Here is a 21,709-nt window from a genome sequence, read left to right on the forward strand (position 1 = left end):
CTCTTGTCTGTTTATCTCCCCTGACTATTTCTCTCCGTTCTTTTTTCCCTTCTGCTTTTTAGCCTCTCTTTCTTGCTCCGTTTCTCACTTTCCCTATCGCCATCTCAGTCTCTTTCAAATCGGTTAATTTACTATTTTTTCTACCTGTCAGCATGTTTTTCTCTCACTTTTCCCACTTCCTTTGTCTTCCTGCTCCCTGTCTTGATTCTCTTTCATTCACACAATACTTCTCTCTGACTCTCTGCCTTGAATGCCACGGAATTTGCCAGATGGCTGTCGAGTCCGGTTCTGTTTTTGCTGGAAGGTCTTGAATGGAGCACTTGCGGGTTTGCCAACGGAATTATATCTGAACAGCAGAGAAATAGCAGCGCCATTGGGAGCAGGGAGGAGACGATAGCAAAGCGCCGAATGAAAATTCTCACAAATCCTGTCGCTTGCAAAGTGCCGCTCGATGAACGCAGTCACTCCTTGGTATAATGGGGTAGGAGTGTCGAGGTTTAAAGGAAACTCAACAATGGTTCACAGAGAAGGTGCAGTGTAGCATCTTTATAAAATACAGTACTTGATGTCTATATTCTCTTAGGCTCTCCCTGCCACGTGTGTTTTGTTAGTTTGCATGAAATGTACAACTCGGCGTGAGTAACCGTTTGTTTTAACACTTTTTAACCAACGAGAACAAAATCGGACTCATTACTCGTCAAATCTCTAAGCTTAGTGTCCTGATTTTTGAGGCTAATTAATACACAAGGGCAACCATCTGTGAATATTCACGGAGGTTGCTAGTTACCATGACTGTGGTTGGCATTTTTAAATTTGTTTGCACGTTAGACACGAGCGGACATGTCTTGTTTGATACTTGGGTGTAAGATTTCTGATAACTTTCTCCCAGCTGTTAACATATGGAAAAAGGCAGAGCAACAACTCGCGAGTAAAAGCTTGGGAATATTTTTATTGTGTGCAAATCCTTTTTTTTGTTTTTCACATGCATTTAGTATTTATTGTTGAAAGCCCACGTGCTCCACAGATTATTTTTCCCCGCGGTGGAGAATATATTTTGTGTGAACTAGCAAGATTTAAGTTTGGCCTGGACACTTACTATAAATTGTTGTTAATACAGCTGAAGGGAGAGGCCATGGAAACAGATTATGTTTTAAAATGTCATGTATGTATTGATGTTTTGTTTTTTTATAGATCGGCTAATCTCACTTCAAGTATGGTTATTGACTAATTAACTTGGATTGGGTTTTACAGCTCAGGCTGTGTGTATAATCGATCTATACAGCTTGTGTGTTTTAATAGGAAATGTGATTATAGTATTATAAATCAGGGCAGCGTAATGCTATGATTCCAATGCAGTGAATTTCCATTTTGGCCTTCAGCGTAGTAATTTTCCAACGAATCTTTCCTATGTGCTACTTTTATGTATTATTTTATGTCCCGTTTATAATATTTTATTGGTCAAGGCGTTACATTTGCCTTTGAGTGATAATCTACTAGAATCAATAACATGGGTTGATATTACCTTCCTTAATGAAAGGTGAGGTAATCATGACCACTCGACAAAGAATAATAAAATTAATGCAATTCCCGATTCTTACGAAATTATTTGTAGAAGGATGATTTTTTTGATTTTGTTTTTGAAGCAATTTCTGCCAAAAATTATTGCATATGGAATTAAGGTGGTCATGGTAAGAATAGAGAGCTGGTGGACAACAAATAAAGAGTCGGGATAAAAGGAAGTTTCTCAGATTGCAAATTTGTTGTTGATGGAGTTCCTTCGGAACTCTGTTGAAGAGTTAGACTTAGACTCCTTACAGTGCGGAAACAGACCCTTCAGCCCAAGTCCACACCAATTCTCAGAGCATCCCCCTATAACCCACCTAATCTGCACATCCCTGGGCACTATAGCATGACCAGTCCACCCAGCCTGCATATCTTTGGACTGTGGGAGGAAACCGGAGCACCCGGAGGAAGCCCACGCAGACACGGGGAGAATGTGCAAACTCCACACAGTCACCCAAGGGTGGAATCAAACCCAGGTCGCTGCTGCTGTGAGGCAGCAGTGTTAGCCACTGTGCCACTACTTCCATTCAATATAATAATGAATGATACACACATTGAAATTTGACAAATCTACCAAACTGGGAGATTTTGCAAATTGTAATAAGAATTGTGAAAGATAGTAGAGACACAATTAGCTGTCAGATGGGCAGATATACAACAATTTAGTGTATCAGACACTATGTAGTTTTGAAATAAGAATGGAGAAATAGGTATGTGGCCCAAGTCAGCCTTTTATAGAGTCCTACAGCATGGAGATAGGCCCTTCGGCCCAAACTGGTCTATGCTGACCAAAATGTCCATCCAAATTAACCCCATTTCCCTGCACTTGGTCCATAACATTCCAAAGCTTTCCTATCCACGTATTTTTCCAAATGCCTTTTAAATGTTGTTAATGCACCTGCCTCAACCACTTCTGCTGGCAGCTTATTCCATATGCGAACCACTCTCTGTGTAAAAAAGTTGCCCCTCAGGTTTCCATGTATTCTTTCCCCTCTTACCTTAAACTGATGCCCTCTAGTCCTCGATTCCCCAATCCTGGGAAAAAGACTGAGTGCATTCACCCTATCCATGCCTCTCGTGATCTTATGCACTCCTATAAGATCCCCCGTCAGTCTTCTCCACTGTGAAGAAAAATGTCCTAGCTTGTCCAACTTCTCCCGATAACTCAGTCCCTTGAGTCCTGGAAACATCCTTGTAAATTTCTTCTGCACTCTTTCCGGTTTAATAACATCCTTCCTATAGCAAGGAGACCAAAACTAAACAGAATACTCCAAGTGCGGCCTCACCAACGACCTGTAGAACTGCAACATAACTTCTTAACTGTATACTCAATGCCTTGACTGATGACAGCCATTGTGCCAAAAGCCTTCTTCACTGCCCTGTCTACCTGTGACTCCACTTTCTGAGAACCGTGCACCTGAACTCCAAGCTCCCTCTGTTCCACCACATTTCTTAAGACCCTACCATTCACCATGAAACTCCTACATTGATTTGACTTTCCAAAATGCAACACCTCACACTTATCTATATTAAACTCCATTTGCCATTTCTCGGCCCACTTCCCCAGCTGATCAAGATCCTGCTGCAATTTCTGATAACCTTCCTCACTGTCCACAATTCTGCCTATTTTAGTGTCATCTGCAAACTTACTAATCATGCCTTATACATTCTCATGCAAATCATTGATATAGATAACAAACAGCAATGGGCCCAGCACCGACCCATGAGGCACACTATCAGTCACAGGCCTCCAGTCCAACAAGCGTCCTTCCACTATTACTCTGTGCCTCCTACCATCAAGCCAATTGTGTGTCCAATTTGCCAGCTCTCTCTGGATTCCATGTGATCAAATCTTCCAGAGCAGCCTACTATATGGAACCTTATCAAAGGCCTTACTGGCATCCATATAGACTACGTCTACTGCCCTCTCCTCGTCAGTCTTCCTGTTCACTTCATCAAAGAGCTCTAACAAATTTGTGAAGCATGATCTCCCATGCACAAAGCCATGCTGACTACTCTTAATCAAACACTGTCTTTCCAAACGCAATGACCATCTTCTGACCATCTTCAGAGAATTACGTGTGTCAGTGCACTATGTCCTTCTTCCATACCCAGCTAGGAATGAAAAATTGATGTTTGCTGCAGTGTAAAGAATTTGTTCCTCAAACGTTTTCTGAAGTTGTCCCAGGTGTGCTTTAAAAAAATCAGACTGCAGTCTTTGTTTCTGTTGTGAATTAGATCCAGAAAAGCCTGCACTTTGCATTAATGATCACAGTGTGGGACTTACAGCACATATTTACACAGTGAGATCAAAAATGACTCATGTGCTTCTCTGGACTTGATTTTGCAAAGAAAGTGGGGGAAACTGTGTTTTCCTAGCAAAAGGGCTGCAGGATTTTTCTTAAACTAATTCACCAGCTGAAAAATTATTGTTGGTGAAAATTGGTAGGAAACAATCTTAAAGCTTCCTGCTTATCAGCCTAAGCTGACAACAAACCAAAAATGTGGAATCAGAATTTAGTGCTATGTATATTAATTTATAAAGCATTTAAAATAACACTGTAGATTAGTAAGTATTAATAACTATTAATAATGATTAATGTTGTTATTGTTTGCATTTAAATAGGACTGAGAACCTAATCCCACTTATTAAGGATAGATGAGAAGAAAGGGAAAGAGAATAACTATAGTGCTAGAAATTGAGGATACCTTAATGTTAAGATATAATAAATGTTGGTAGAGTTAAGAACAAGGTGGAGGAATAGTACAAATCATGGTTCATATTACTGAGATAGAAAGGTCTTAATCAGTTTCAAAAGCTGTGTGAGAAAAATAGGAAAAATGTTGGATGGCAGGAAAGACTGGAATAAAATTCATACATTCTTTACACGCATATTCACTTCCTCCACCACACAGTTCACAGTAGCAGACATTGTGACATCTTAGATGAAGCACTGCAACAACTTGCCTAGGCTGCTTCGACAGACTTTCCAAACTCCTGAACTCTTCCATCTAGAAGGACAAGGGCAGCAGAAATTTGGGAGCACCACCACAACCAAGTTCCCCTCCAAGCTACACACCACACTGAAATGAAACTGTTGTGGTTTGTTTATCGTCACAGAGTCAAAACCTGCAAATCTCTTAATAACAGAGAGGGATATTGGTAGAACCACACTACTTGCACTGCAGATATTCGAGGCAGCAATTCACCACAACCATCTGTAGTAAAAGTAGGGATGGGCTACCCTTTGAGTGATAAACATCCCCCATGAATGAATTTTAAAAGCCTTTCAGTCACTGGGACTTCATTGTAACTTCCATGATTTAAATTAGCCTCTTTCTCTCAGGTGGTGACCTTCATATGCAGGCAAAATTAGTGAGAGACATGAAAGCATAAACCCCTACCATCTTAAACCCCTGTCAGCCCTGTAGTTTCTGGTCCAACAAGTTAAAATACATTACTTGATTTAATTCTTGGAAATTAAGTATGGAAAATAACTAATGAGAGAGCTGGGAATCAATTTGAATAGTACTCATTAAATATTCAAATTCAAGATAAGAATAGAAAATATTCATGAAATGTCAGCTATAAATTGTGGTGAACCATAAAAAGCCAAGAGAGATAACAAGGAGCCAGGTCTAAATCAAATGAACAAGAAGCTTAGCAAAGACAGACTTTCAATTATCTAGTGCCTTTCATTACCTTAAGTTATCCTAAAATGTTTTACAGCCCATTAAGCCCTATGGAAGTATAATCACTGTTTTTGTAAAAGAAATGCAGTCAGTTTGCTCACAGCACGCTGCTAGAAAATAGTTATATGATAATGACGAAATAATCTGATTTAGTGACATTGTTTAAGAGATAAGTATTATCCAGGACAGTGGAAAAATCTCCCCTGTTGCTCTACAAATAGTGCCATGTGGTCTTTCATAACCACTTGAGAGGGAAAACATTAACAGTGGAAAATCCTTCAAATATGAATTGGATGGAATACAAGATAAATATATTTTTATAAAGTGTAAAATGGGGGATTAAAAAATGTTACTAGAGTCTAAAAGTAAAACAGACCTTAAAGAGAAGGGCAGATGATAAATTTTGAGCTAAAGTTGTTATTGTACAAGGGCTTGTCTACACAAAGATTTTACCACTACTAGTTTCTTCAAAGCATTATACTTCAGGGCTGTTATTTATGCATCATTGGCAGTAAGATCTATGCTGTTGTAAAGTAGTTTTAATTATTTAATATCAACTTATTCAGACATGTTATAATGTATCTTTGGGGTAGGTGGGGCTAAATTCTGACCTTTTGGGTCAGAGGTATGGACACTACCATTATGGTTTATGTGCAGTCTCCATATATCTGATAGTTCACTGCAAATCTAATGCGGTGACGTTAGATATGAATTAGATATAAATTCAAATTCTCTGAATTTGTCATAATCAATAATGAAAGTAGCTTGAATGATACTGGGTTTTGGTGTTCCACATGGATTCTGGAAGGATAAATTGGTCACCTTCTGATGGTGCACAATGGGGAACAGCAAGTAAAGAAGTATGGATCTACACTATGCAGATTTACCAAAGGTAGACAGGTATAAAGAAGGAGATTGCCGACATAATTTTGGAGTAAATGTCAAAGGCTTAAATGGCCAATTCTGCAATAGTTCTCACTGACACAATGTGTTACGGGATCTTCAAAACTATCTGCAAATTAGAACAAAACACTCAAAAAGATGGTCTAAATGGTTACGGAAACAACCAGTGGAAATCAAACTGGACTGATTAACAAGAACACAGTACTTCATGGGAGATAGTAAGAATTGCCGATGCTGGAGTCAGAGATAACCCAGTGTGGAGCTGGAGGAACACAGCAGGCCAGGCAACATCAAATTTCTGAAGAAGGGTCCCGACCCGAAACATCAGCTTTCCTGTTCTTCTGATGCTGCTTGGCCTGCTGTGTTCCTCCAGCTCCACACTGTATTATCACAGTACTTCATGGATTGCTTAAAAATACCGATGAAATTATGAGGGATGTAAAAAGTGGAATGAAGGTGAAAATCTCATTAGAAACAATCTGAAAATAAACTAGCAGAAATTATGAAGTAGGTAGAAGGGACTTTTACAAATATATTAGAAAGAGAAGCATAGTTCTGGAAAAATGAGGTCCATCTGTAAAATACCAGTTGTAGATGAAGAAGGTATGTTGGAAAATGTAAATATTTGTCACCTGTTTTTACAACTGATGGTTGAAGTGAGACTAGATGGAGGAGGGCATGGAACTATCGGGGAAAAAAACTGGATACCTAATTTTGCTTTGAAAAACAGTACAGAACTTGAAATGGGAGAATCTTTGAATCTGGGTCAAAAAGGAATACTATTTGCAAATTTTCAATATGGGAACTACATTGTGGGATTACGGAACAAGGATCAGTGCTGGCTCCACCACATTTTTTGTCATTTATATAAATGATTTGGATATGAATATAGGAGGAATAGTTAGTAAGTTTGCAGATGACATCAAAATTGGTGGTGTATTGGACAGTGAAGAATGTTATCTCAAAGTACAATAAGACCTTGATCAGATGAGACAATGGATTGAGGAGTGGCAGATGGAATTTAGTTTAGATAAATGTGAGGTGTTGCATCTTGATAAGGCAAATTAATGGTAGGGCACTGGGGAGTGTTGCCAAACAAAGAGACCTTGGAGTGCAGATTCATAGTTTCTTGAAAGTAGAGTCGCAGGTAGATAGAATAGTAAAGACGGTGTTTGGTATGCTTGCCTTTATAGGTCAGTGCATTGAGTACAGGATTTGGAAATGTCATACAGCTGTACAGGACATTGGTTAGGCCACTTTTGGAATACTATGTTCAGTTCTGGTCTCCCTGTTATAGGAAAGATGTAGTTAAACTTGAAAGTGTGCTGAAAAGATTTGCAAAGATGTTATCTGCGTTGGAAAGTTTGAGCTCTTGAGAGAGAAGCTGAATCGGCTTGGGCTATTTTCCCTGGAACATCGGAAGCTGAGGGGGTTTATCATGAGAGACATGGATAGGGTGAATAGCCAGAGTCATTTTTCCAGGGTAGGAGAGTCCAAATAAAAAGGGCATAAGTTCAAGGTGAGAGTGGGAAAATATGAAAAGCACCTACAGGGCAACTCTTTCACACAGAGGGTGGTGCATGTATGGAATGAGCTGCCACAGGACGTGGTGGAGGCTGCTGCAATAACAGCATTTAAAAGGCATCTGGAAGGGTATATGAATAGGAATCGTTTAGAGGGATATGGCCCAAATGCTGGCAAATAGGACTAGATTAATTTAGAATATCTGTTTGGCATGGATGATTTGGACTGAAGGGTCTGTTTCTGCGCTGTATATCTCCATGACTCTATAACTGCTAATGAAGATTGATCTAATATTAATTATGGAGAAATTCCTATGGCTGCACTCCCTCTTTACCTCCTTCCTTTAAATTCCTCTTGAATTGTACCTGTGACCAAATTCTTAATCAAAATTATTAGATCAAAATAATCTCCTTTGCTTCAATTGCTTTTTATCGCAGCAATACTGCAAATCATGTGATTCTTTTCTAAACTGAAACGTTCTACATGCATGCAACTGATTTTATTCCCTTCAAAAGATTTCACTTGAAAGACTCTCTCCAAAATGTCAGGGTTTACACTGATATTTTTGCCCAAAGCCAGTTCTGAATTTGGATTGTGCAGTCTGAGCGTGTGCAGGTTATAATTTCCCAGAATGCAGCAGCTCCAGTCAGTCAAGCGCATTCTAGCAGTTTCAGCTTAAGTGTTGCTCTAAGGAAACCTGGAAGACAACTTAAGAATTTTTTATTTAGGTAGAAATTTTATTAATTTACTTCCAGTTTCTGTGGGGAAGTCAGACAACTGATTACATAGCTATTATAATTTTTGGTTTATGGTCCATAAAGCTCAGAAACTGCATTAAGCTCAGCAACAGATGGTGTTTTTCATCATCATCATTGAGTTCACTTGAAACAAACAGCCTGCAATTAACTTCACTAGTTATCACCTGGTACATTGCAAGATAACTTAAACATTCTAATTTTTAACAGGTGTCAACCATCATGACTTTTCACTTCTCATTTGGTTACAATTAGACAAAAATGGATTTTCAAAAATGTCTAGTTGCAGCCTGTATTTTGTTACAGTATTAGGGGTTAGTTTTTAGATATTGTTTTTTCGGCAATGAAAGACTGCTGAGGGATACAGGTGAATATAGGCACACACACATGATCAGCCAGCAGAGCAAATACCGTGTTTATGAAGATCCCTTAAAGTCACAGGCTATGGATATCATACACACAATTTGCCAAATTCTCCTCTTCACACCTTTGTCCATAATGCAGTCAGAGTCATACTTTCTTGTTCCCATAACTGCAGACAGACAACAGGTGATTATATGAATGTCACACTGCAAGGAACCATCCTGTCAGTGTTATTTGATATTTGATTAAGATACCCTTATCTCTTGCACTACACTTCCCAACCTGCCATAAGTGCAGCCTAGTTGGTCTCTGAGTAAAGATTTCTTTTCCCTGTCAATGCCCTATGGGAATGATTGAGTATTTTAAATTTCTGCCTAGTTTGGTCTTCTCTGTGATGTTGTTTTGGTTAGTACGTCAATTTGTTGGTTAAATAAGGATAATTATTTGAATATATTTTTATGTAAATATGATAAATTACAAGGAGTGATATAATATCAAGTGTTAGGGCCATATCATCATAGAGATTTACAACACAGAAAATGGCTTTTCAGTCCATCAGCTCTGTGCCAATCTAAAACAAGCACCTAACTATTATAATCCATTTTTTAGTGCATGGCCCATAGTCCAAATGCATGTCTAAATACTTCTTAAGTTTTGAGGATTTGTGCTTCTACCACCCTTACAGGCAGGGAGTTCCAAAGCCCCACCACCCTCTGGGTTAAATTGTTTTCCTCACATTCCCTCTGGACATCCTGCCCCTTATCTTAAATCGATGCCCCCAGTCATTGATCCCTCCACCAAGAGGAAAAGTTTCTTCATATCTACCTTATAGATGCCTCTCAAGTTTATACAGCTCAATTATGTCCTCTCTCAATGTCATATGCTCCAAAAGGGAAACAAGTGCAGTCTATCCAAACTGTCTTCATAGCCAGGCAACTTCCTGGTAAATCTCTATTGCACCCTCTCGAGCATAATCATATCCCTCCTATAACGTGGATCCTAGAATGGCACACAACTCTCCAGCTGTGGCCCAACCAACATTTTATACAGTTCCATCCTTACCTCCCTTCCCTTAAACTCTGTGCCTTTGCTGATAAAGGCAAGAACCCATATGTTGTCTTATCCACTTTTACCTACCTGTCCTGCTACCTTAAAGGACTAGTGAACATTCACACTAAGGTCCCTCTGATCTTCGGTGCTTCCCAAAATCCTACCATTTGTCATTATTCCCTTGCCTTGCTTGTCCTGCCCAAGTGCCCTACCTTGCACTTATCCAAATTGAAATCCTTTCAAAAGAAGAAAAGAACAAAGAACAGTACATCAGGAAGGAGAAGGTCTTTTGGCCCACCAAGCCTGCACCAACACATGGCACCTTTTATAGACTAAAGACCTTTGCCTCCACGTGGTCCATATCCCTCAGTTCACTGCTTATTCATGTATCTGTCAAGATGCCTCTTAAAAAAATTGCTCACGTATCTGTTTCTACCACCTCCACTGGCAGTGCATTCCAGGCAGCTATCATCCTCTGTGTAAAAAAAAAACCTGCCTCCCATATCTCCTTTAAATGTTCCCCCTTTTACCTTAAAGCTATGCCCCCTAGTAACCAACGTTTCTACTCTGGGAAAAAGACTATCCATGCCTGTCATAATTTTGTAAGCCTCTCTCAGCTCACCCCTCAGCCTCTGATGTTCGGGTGAAAATAAACAGAATTTGTCTAATCTCTCTTCACAGCTAATACGTTCCAAACCACGCAACATCCTGGTAGATCTTTTTCTTACCGTCTCCAAAACCTCCACACCTATGGATGGCACAGTGGCTCAGTGGTTAACACTGCTGCCTGTCATCTCCAGGAACTTGTGTTCAATTCCACCCTACAATGACTGTCTGTGTGGAGTTTGCACATTCTCCCCGTGTTTGTGTGGGTTTCCTCTGAGTGCTCCAGTTGCCTCCCACAGTCACAAAGATGTGCAGGCTAGGTTGATTGGCCATGCTAAATTGCCTGTCGTGTCCAGGCATGGACTAGCCATGCAGGGTTGTAGCGGGGGTGGGTCTGGGTAGGATGCTGTTCGGAGAGTTAGTGTGGACTTGATGAGCTGAATGGCCTGCTTCCACACTGTGGGGATTCTATGATTCTGCATTCTTCTGGTAGTGTTAGTGACCAGAACTGTGTGCAATATTCCAAATGTGACCTAACTAAATTTCTATACAACTGCAACATGACTTATCAATTTTTTAACTGTATGCCCCAACTGATGAAAACAGACAGGGCATGTTTATCCACTTGTGTTGCCACTTTAAGGGAATGGTGGGCCAGTACGCCTGGGTCCCTCTTTATGTTAATGCTTATAAGGGTTCTGCCATTTACTGTGTAACAACTTGCATTTGTCTGGATCAAATTCCATCTGCCATTTCTAGCCTGGTCCCAGCAAAACCTCGCTTCCCTTAGAAAGGTGTCAGTGGAGTAGTGTATTTATCATAATTCTATTAGTTTTAAAATAGTGATGGAAAAGGATAGACCTATCTAAAAGTTAAAGTTCCAATTTGGCGGAAGACCAATTTTGACGGTATTAGGCAAGAACTTTCAAAAGTTGATTGGGAGAGGCTACTCATAGGTAAAGGGAAGTTTGGACTATGGGAGGCCTTCAGTAATGAGATAATGAGAATCCAGAGGCAGAATATTCCTGTTAGTATGAACGGCAAGGCTGGTAGTTGTAAGGAATGTTGGATGAAATTGAGGCTCTAGCCAAGAAAAAGAAGGACGGATATAGCAGGTATTAGATAGTTGGGATCAAGTGAATCCCTCAAGTGTATAAGGGCAGAAGGAGTATACTCAAGATGGAAATTTGATGGGCAAAAAGTGGACACGGGACAACTTTGGCAAATAGGGGTAAGGAGGATCCAAAGGGATTCTACAAATATATTAAGGGCAGAGAGTAAGTAGGGAGAGAATAGGGTCCCTTAAAGATCAACAAGGCTATTTATGTGTGGAAACACAAGAGTTGGGTGAGATACTAAATGAGTATTTCACATCACTATTTACTGTAGAGCAGGATATGGAAGCTGGAGAACTTGGAGAAATAAATAGTAATTTCTTGAAAAATTTCCAGATTACAGAGGAGTAGGTACTGGATGTCTTAAAATGCATAAAGGTGGATAAATCCCCAGGATCTGATTAGGTGTATCCTAGAATTTTGTGGGAAGCTTGGGAAGTGATTGCTGGGCCCCTTACTGAGATATTTCTATCATCGATAACCATAGGTGAGGTGCTAGAAGACTGGAGGGTGGCTAATGTGGTGCCATTATTTAAGAAAGGTGGTAAGGAAAGGCCAGGGAACTATAGAACAGTGAGCCTGACTTCAGTGGTGGGTAAGTTGTTGGAGAGGATACTGAGGGACAGAATTTACATGTATTTGGAAAGGCAAGGATTAGATAGTCAATATGGCTTTGTTGTTGGAAATTATGTCTCACTAACTTGATTGAGTTTTTTGAAAACGTGATAAAGATGACCGATGAAGACAGAGTGGTGGACATTGTTTAGATGGACTTCAGCAAGGGTGTTCAACAAGATTCCTCATGGTAGAATGGTTAGCAAAGTTAGATCACATGGAATTGAGGGAAAGCTAGCCATTTGGATACAAAATTGACTTGATAGTAGAAGACAGAGCGTAGTGGTAGAGGGCTGTTTTTCGGACCAGAGGCTTATGACCGGGGTGGGTCACAAGGATCAATGCTGGGTCCACTGTATTTTGTCATTTATGTGAATGATTTGGATGTGAATATAGGAGGAATGGTTAGTAAGTTTGCAGATGACACCAAAATAGGTGGTGTAATGGACAGTGAAGAACGTTTATCTCAGAATACAACAGGACCGTGATCAGATGGGCTGATGGAGCGAGGAGTGGCAGATGGAGTTTAATTTAGATAAATGTGAGGTGTTGCATTTTGGAAAGGCAAATCAGGGCAGGACTTGTACACTTAATGGTAGGGCCCTGGGGAGTGTTGCCGAACAAAGAGACCCTGGAGTGCAAGTTCACAGTTCGATGAAAGTGGAGTCACCAGTAGACAGAGTAGTGAAGAAGGCATATAGTACACTTGCCTTTATTGGTCAGTGCATTGAGTATAGGATTTGGGAGGTCATGTTGCAGCTGTACAGTTCATTGTTTAGGCCAATTTTGGACCACAATTCTGGTCTCCCTGCTATAGGAAAGATGTTGATGAAATTGAAAGGATCCAGAAAAGCTTTACAAGAATGCTACTGGGGTTGGAGGGTTTGAGCTGTAGGGAGAGGCTGGGGCTATTTTCCCTGGAGCACCGGAGGCTGAGGAATGACCTTAAAAAGGTTTATAAAACTCTGAAGGACATAGATAGCTAAGGTCTTTTCCCCAGGGTAGAGGAGTCCAAAACTAGACGTCATAGGTTTAAGGTGAGAGGGGAAAGATTTAAAAGTGACCTAAGGGGCAACCTTTTCACGCAGAGGGTAGTGCGTGTATGGAATGAACTGCCAGAGAAAGTGGTTGATATGTATGCAATATATAAAGGTGTCTGGATGGGTATATGAATAGGAAGGGTTTAGAAGGGTATGGGCCAAATGCTAATAAATGGGACTAGATTAATTTGGGATATCTGATAGGCATGAACGAGTTGGACCAAAGGATCTGTTTGCATGCTATATATCTCTATGATTCTATGACTCTAAATGGGTCTAGATTAATTTAAGATATCTGGTCAGTATGGACAAGTTACAATGAAGCGTACACTTCCCTGCTGTACAACTCTATGGCTCTAAACATTTTTGCTTTCATGTGGATTGTTTGGATTAAATTCCATCTACTATATCTCCCCCAGTCTTTGTGTCATCCACAAACTTACTGATCAGATGACCTACATTCTCCTCGGCAAGCTTGAACCACTCATTGCACAATGCAGCTAGCTTCAGCTCTGGTATTGAAGCTCATTCCTAAGGAGGAAGGAAGTGACTGAACCTGAAGTCATAGTGCCCAATTTGCCTGAGATGAGCTATAAAGTGTTTCATATCCCAAATGATTTCAAGCTATTCAAGCTGTGAATGTAGTTATGTTTCTTTCATCATGAAATTGTGGATGCAGAAAAGACGTCATAAACATCAAAAATAGGAAATGAAGGGCTAGGCAGAATAAATTCTCTGGTCTGTCTGAATCTAACCAGACGAATTCTGCAAATTTATGATCTGGCATTACATGGTCAGCTCAAAGTGAGAGTAAATTTTAGAATACACCACTTGGAGTTCATGAGACACAGGCAGAAACCCAATAATTTTGTCAGCAGATGTATAGAACAAGCAAAAGATTGCAACTTCAAATCCAGTGCTCTCAGAAATCATTATGGAGCTGCTTATTGCGTGTACACCATGGCGATGTTCCAGAAAGATCCACTAGAGAAACTGAAAGAAAAACTGTAGAGACTGGTGGAATGGAATGGGTGCAAGGAGAAAATATTTAGGGTCTGGAATGACTCTTGATGAGATAGCCAGCAACACAAGTAAAGCAAAGTGGGTAGTAACTGTAGGCTCTTTACAAATCATGAAGATGTCTGGCACATGCGAACATATGCAAGACCTGCAGACTTAGAAGGCACTTGGACAAAATTTTACAGTAGGTTCACTAGCAAGAATGTGGGAGAAATACAGACCAGTTAGCCTAACATTAGTAGTAGAGAGAATGCTGCAGTCTATTATAAAGGGTGTGTTACAGGACTGTTGGAAATACAAACAGTGTTACACAAAGTCAACATGGATTTATGAAAGAGAAATGATGCTTGAGTAAACCTAATGGAGATTTTTGAGGATGTTACTAGTAGATAAATGAGGATGAATCCATAGTTTATGAGGTATTTGGATAGAGGATCAACAATGATCATGTTGAATGGTGGAGCTGGACTGTTTAGGGGTTCTGGTTTGTGATCAGTAATTTGCTGATTTTTAGGTGGTTCGAATCACCCCCAGATCCCTGGTTCTGACACTGGACTTAACTTAGGGAATGTGAAATGAAGAAGGCAGTAGGCAGATGTTTCAGGGGCAAAAGAATCTCTGCATTTATTAAATACAAAAGGCAAGTACATTACAAGAAATAAAAGGCAAATACAAAACAGTGAAATTGACACTATCGATTATACAGAGGACAGTACTTAAATGCACTATTAAATTAAACACAGATTAAATACTGTTTAAAAACTAAACAGTAGTTTTAATCACAGACACTTTACTCAGACTTCCTAACCTTGGAGGATTCCCTGCTAGCTCGGTTGGATATTTTGGTTCTTGAGAATATAAGCTCACCACTGGGGATAAATGCAATTTTGAAATACAGCTGGCTGTTCCCGCTTGCCGTAGCTGGTGCTTCAGTGAAGACTTTGGACGGTGTAGGCTTTCAGTCTGGGTTTTGAGTCCACATTTGGCCTTGGATCTTCGGGTAAATGCCCTCCAAGGCAGACTTTGGGATACACAACAACACAGAGTCGCCAAATAGATGCTGATAGCCAGGTTTGGTACCCATGAGGATGGCCTCAACCGGGATCTTAGGTTCATGTCACACTACAGGTGACCCCACCACACTATACACTCTCTCTCTCCCTCTCTCCCTCCCTCTCCCTCTCTCCCTCTCACTCACACACACACACACACGTATAAATCTATGGGGTGAATTTGCATTTGGAATTGCAGGTACATTCTACTTTGTTCAAAAAGAACACAATTTGTGGACAGTTAGTGTGGCATTTTATAAATTCCTACTTTGGAAATAAAACCAGTCTGACTCCAAGTTAGTACGCAGCCAGATTGTAAACAAGGCCTCACACTTACAATGTCTGACCTGGGATGTCACCTCTGGTATACTGAGGGAGCTAATAAAACCTTTAGTTACCTTGGGGCAGTGACTTGAAAGAAATTTAGGAATTTGCATATTAATCCTTTCTAACTGATTAAAGATTTAACCACCATCTTAGGTTTGTTTAACACCGCATCAGTTCTATGACCCTTTGATCTTTTGCTTATAAATTCTGTGTCTGATGCCACCACCTCACTGACACCTGAAGAAGGAGTGAGACTCCAAAAGCTTGTCTCTTCAAATAAACCAGTTGGCCTGTCGTGTTATTTTTGACCTGGATTTATTGGGTGAGTACTTGGTTTTTTTTCTTACTCTGTGGTGGGTGTTGCGAGCCAGTTTTTACCTCAGGAGGTGCCTGAGGCCTTGTCAGTTGGGTCAGTGGTTTTCGGAGATCATCGGTTGTCAGGTCTGCTGGTCGTGGTCAGTTCCCGTTGGTTCCCCTGGTGCATAACAGGGTCGTGTCGGTAAATTTCAGGATTGCTGTCGGGATCCTCTGGAGATAGCTGTGCAGAAAGCTCTCGGACCGTTGCTCTTTGGGATCGCTCTGTGGTTCTTGTTTCCGAAGCTGCTTGTTGGGCCTAGAGCCTGTGGGGAAGTTGTTTCTGCAGGAGCTTGTTGTTGAAAAGGCTCTGAATCTCCCAGATGAGGGCTAGCAGTTGTCCAATCAGAGCGCTCCATTACTGCCTCTCAATTCTGTGTTATCCAATGTGTTTCTGCTGTCTCCTTTTGAGGCAGTTGGCTTCCTGATAGTTTAGAATAGGTGTAAATGTATTTTGATTAAGTGAAATGTCCAGTATTTCTGCGAATGAATATTAATTGAAGTTGAGAGTCTTAGTATCTGTAAAGGCTCCATAATGTCTGGTTTATGTTGGTTTCTTAGATCTGATTAATTGTTCTTTTAGAGTTGAGGTGTGGTTTGGATCTTGGGGCTGAACAATGGAGTTTCCAAGCAGCTATCTCTGTCTGTGCAGTCTTCCCAGATCATATCCCAGCTGTGTTTTTTAAACTTTTAAAATTTATGTGCAAACTCCAGGATTTTGGTCCAGTATTTCAGTATATGGGGATGTTTGCTCAATCCTACAACTGATGGGCCAAATGGCCTACTCCTTCTATTTCCATGTTTCCAAGTCTGATTGGGCAGCACTTTAACTATAAAAGCACACCATTCAGAAGCTGAGAAAGACAAGATACTTGGCAATGTCTCTAGCTCTTCCATGCACCATGTACAATCAGTTGAATCATGTCTTCAATACTATAATCCAAAGAAAATGACAATACTAGAAGTAGACATGTCACAAATATGCCTTAGTACATGTCTTCTTCTAAATGACAAACCTGTTGGATCAAAGAGATCTATTGACCATGCAGACAAATTATTTCATTACCAAGTGTGAAACTCTCCTAATCATCTTCAGGATCACAAAGTTCCATACATGCTTATTCAGTAAATTGTTTACTGTTGAGAGAGACCATTAGCCTTTGGAAATTATCTGGTCAAAGCTACTTACAAAGGTACTTTCTCAACTCAAAGATTACTCATTAAGATGTAAAGTTATAACGGTGACATCAGGTAAAAAGATAAAAGCCAGGCTGATGAAGTGTGTACAAGCTTAGAGGATGTAGAGGATGTCTACCACATTGATCTGATGTGCTTTGGTCATCATCTGGAAAAAATTGGCAAGCTAGTGAAGACTCAAGCGACATGTCGGGGACAAACCAGATGTGCCGCTATTACAACAAGTATTCAGTTCCGTCCACCGAAGAATTTGGATTTGTGTTGAGAAGGAGAGTTTGGGAGAAATGGACATTGGATTGGCTAAAGTAGAACTTTATCAATGAAGGACCATGTCATTTCCCATCCTTTTTGCTAGCTTCTGCTGACATATCACCATTTAGCTTTCCAAAGCTAATCTGCCTGCTGGCTGGGTCACAGCTGTGATGCATTACGGAACGGAAGTTGCGTTACAAATTGCATGGCACTTGCAGATACATACTGTGGACGAACCGCATATGTTCTGTGCAATTGTGGCATCACTTATTGCCAAGATACTCCATTGCACAGAACTGTTGTAATTGAGTTGTGTTGTGTTGTGAGTATATTTGAGCTTTTTTTAAAATCGTAAACAATCTCTTAAAACAGACAGGTTAGCTCCATCAAGAAGAATTATGCACATTCTAATTGAATTAACTTCAAATATGAAGGCTATTTATGTGAATTGACAGGACATCCTCAGTCATAGGCAGTAATCAAATAGGCAAATGTTTTCCCACAGGCAACTGTTTCTACAGTGGTTAAGCGCACATTGATCTACTGAGATGGAATTTAACTTCCTACATACATGACTCGTCATTATGAAGGTTTTGTATGTATCCTTCTGATTTGCACCCTAAGTATATGATGTCACTATTTCTAAGTCTTTCCTGATGTAACCATGGTTAAGGTTAGACTGGTGTTCTGGCCCAAAAAGACAGAAAAAAAAAATACACCACGTCTGTTAGTATCTGAAGAGTTAAACGTTTCTAGTGCAGACCTTTTTTCAGAGTTACAGGTTACGTGACAAGTAACTAGAAAATTACAATACAGATGCATGCTGTTTTTCTCTGCAAATCTGTGCTGGCCTTTTTCTCTACGTCAGACACCTGGTCAAATTCCACTTTTCTACTTAGTCTCCAAACCTGCTAATGTTCCTTTATAAAGCAATTGGCTAATTTCCACCAAAAAGAATTTAGTTTAAACATTTCACATCCTAGTATATCTAAGGAGTTTTTCTTATTCTCTGATTTATTTACTTTTGTTATGATTTCATCTTTTATTGTTCTTACTCTTGTCTCAATGATCAGTGGAAATACAAAATTTTTACCAGATAATCCTGAAGACCTCTCGCAAGTTATTCCTTAATATCCTCAGTTCCAAATTGAATTGTCCAAACTTTAAATTTCTTTAACCTGGTTATGTAACAAAATATTTGCACCTGAAATGATAACTAATTTTTCTCCTCTTGACAACTATCAAACTTAGAACAAATTTCATCAAACCATCTATTTCTTAACACAGCATAGGTAGGTTCTTTATGAAGAAAATACTGTGGTTTAAGGTTACTGCTACAGATATTAGTATCCTTAATAAGGATTGCTGTAAGTATGTTTTGTTTAATAAAAAGGTCTTCACACTATGCATGGTAAAATTAGATTTTGCTATGGTAAATAGTTGTAGAAAGTGGTCCATTTTTTATGGGATAAGATGTTCCAGATTGTCTGAATGATTTATTTCTCAATATTTCACCATCACCTAATGTCCTCTGAATATACTGGATAAATGAAATTACCTAAAGCATCCTATTTTGCTTTTTTTTTTGTAGATACTGAGCGTGCAGTGCAATTACTTGCAAAGTATGGCATGAATCTGCCAGAACTAGAGGAGGAGCAACTCCGAATGGCAATTGAGAAAGTCACAAACATTTTAAGAAGTGACTTGTTCCGAGCACTGTTAGGTAATTCTTCTTCTTATATGTTAAATTTAACTAATAGTTAGAACTTTATGACTAGCACAGCAATTTGCATATTTTCAGGAATTAGATCAAATAAAAGTTTCTATGAATAGCATTTGTTTTTTGGGAACAGTGTGGTACCTTAGAGGCCAACATGATGTTTGCAGTACTTATGTGCATTTTTCATGTGAGTTTCATGTGATGACATGTCGACGAGGATGTTAATGGGTTTTGGAGGAAGGTGAAACATGATGTCAATCAGTGTGTAATGCTGAATATGCATTCTGCAGCAGCAAATACCCAACAACATCTAAGTACCCACCTATTTACCCCATTCTTCCACCAGCTCTATTTAAAAAAAAACAAGTACTTTCAGATAGAATGTTCTTCGGCAAGTTCATCAATGATCTTTCCTTCATCATAAGGTCAGACATGGAGAGGTTTGCTGATGGTTGCAATAAGTTCAGCACCATTTGCTACTCCTCAGGTTTTGTAGCAACCTGTATCCATATGCAGCAACACTTGGCAATATCCAGGTTGTGGAAAGTAATACTTAAGTCCCATGGATGCCAGGCAATGGCCAGCTCTAACAAGTTAGGATCTAACCATTGTTCTTTGATATTCAACAGCATTACCATTGCTGAATCCCCCCACTTTCAACATCCTGTGGGTTACCGCTGACCACAGGCTGAAGTGGACAGTCTAATTTTTTTGAAAATCTAACTGTTCGACACCTTAACAGTGTAAAACAATTTAAAGGCAAGCACTCAATTGGGAATCTCCAAAAAGAATTTTTGTCATCTTGCATATTGTCTGCTAAATTCTATCATATAGTCTTCTAAAGAATATGCATCTTACTTTCTAAAATTTATTGAAATTTCATAATTTTTTTTCCTTATTAACGGGATGAGGGCGCCGCTGGCTAGGCAGCATTTATTGTCCATCCCTCATTGCCCAGAGGGCAGTTCAGAGTCAACCACATTGCTGCGGGTCTGGAGTCACATGTAGGCCAGACCAGATAAGGATGGCAGTTTCCTTCCCTAAAGGACATTAGTGAACCAGATGGGTTTTTCCGACAATTGACAATGGATTTATAGTCATCATTAGACTCTTAATTCCAGATATTTTTATTGAATGCAAATTCCGCCATTTGCCGTGGCAGGATTTGAACCCAGGTCCCCAGAACGTTATCTGGGTCTCTGGATTAACAGTCCAGCGATAATACCAATAGACCATCGCATTTAAACGCCTCATTTGCATGTATAGATTATCTTTCCTATAAGTGTTGTCCATAAAACTTTTAATACAATTTGTAAACTGTCCTCGGTGCCCAGTTGTCAAGGTTCTAGCTGTGAGAATACTTTACACCTGATCTTGCTTTTTATAGGAGATGACAGTTCCAAGGCTATACCTGGCTATTCTTTTAAAATATAACTTGTATCCACATATCCATTGATCATACATTCATAGAACCTCAGTGCCAAATCACATCTAAACACTTTTCACTTGGTTTCAGCCATTCTTCCTCGAAAGTAACTCTACTTTACAATCTTCTGTCCGAGCACTTTGTTCCATTGTTTACCTTTAGGCAGCCTTCCTCTGCTACCACTGTCAATCTAGGTCCAAGCCAGCTGGTGAAATAAAAACCAAGACACCTTCCTTTATGGTTAGTGTTTATTAACTGTTCAATCTTACAGCTACTTCCACACTCACTAGTCCCATCAGTTCCCACCTCATACATACATACATAATTAATCAATTAATATCAGTCACTGTCTAACTACTTGTTATAATGTCAGTAATCACTCAGTGTACTTAGAAGCAATTCCCATATCCAAGTCTAAGCTAGAATTGATGTGCAAGACATGTATGCTTCACAAAGAATGTCCTTGCTGAAATCTGTCACCCGCAACATCCTCACCTCAGGACAGTGGCTGGATCCCTATTGACCATAAAGGTGATTGTGGTAATTGACTTTTATGCATGTATGTCCTTCCAGGCTGGTGCTGGAGATAACTGCAACATCTTCGATAACCACTCAATGCTGTATAAGGGAGGACACTGAAGTTCTCTGTTAACAGAGAGTTGACTATATTTTATTCCCTCTTGTTTGGGAGCAGCAGGTGGAATAAGCATTTGGTTTCATTCAGGCTGCAAACTTCTTTCTGGTGCAGGGTGCCACTGAGTACATGCACATTGCTTTCTGAACTCAGGATGTCAAATCTGAACTATACTGCAACAAATCAAAAAGTAGTCGTTAGAAAACAAGTTCTATCCTCTGACCATATGGTTGATAATCCCAGTGTTGCAAATCATAAATATGAGGGTACCATAGATAGAGTAGAAGTCATACTGCTACATACAATGTGATAGAGCAGACATTAGCTAAATTAGGCTGGTCTCATAACCAGTCTTGTAACCTGACACTAGCTTAATGAAATAAATCCTCTATGGGGTCCTCGAGTCCTGGCCGCATTCTCATGACAGCCAGAGGAAGTGCTTCAAGAACGTTCTGAAGGCTTCACGTAGGAGATTGATATCAAATTTGAGTCCTGGGAAA

General features: G+C 39.8%; 1 protein-coding gene across 1 annotated transcript in view; it reads left to right on the forward strand.

The window, feature by feature from the left end:
- dlg3 (discs, large homolog 3 (Drosophila)) overlaps window positions 1–21,709 on the forward strand; it is a 474,567-nt gene continuing 452,858 nt past the window's right edge. The window contains exons 1-2 of the mRNA XM_048604865.1: window positions 1–530; window positions 19,021–19,152. Of these exons, the coding sequence (XP_048460822.1) occupies window positions 452–530; window positions 19,021–19,152 (211 nt within the window). The 5' untranslated portion in view covers window positions 1–451. The remainder of the gene's footprint in view (window positions 531–19,020; window positions 19,153–21,709) is intronic.

Source organism: Rhincodon typus, chromosome 14, assembly GCF_021869965.1.
Source record: "Rhincodon typus isolate 14 chromosome 14, sRhiTyp1.1, whole genome shotgun sequence".
Taxonomy (NCBI): Eukaryota; Metazoa; Chordata; class Chondrichthyes; order Orectolobiformes; family Rhincodontidae; genus Rhincodon; species Rhincodon typus.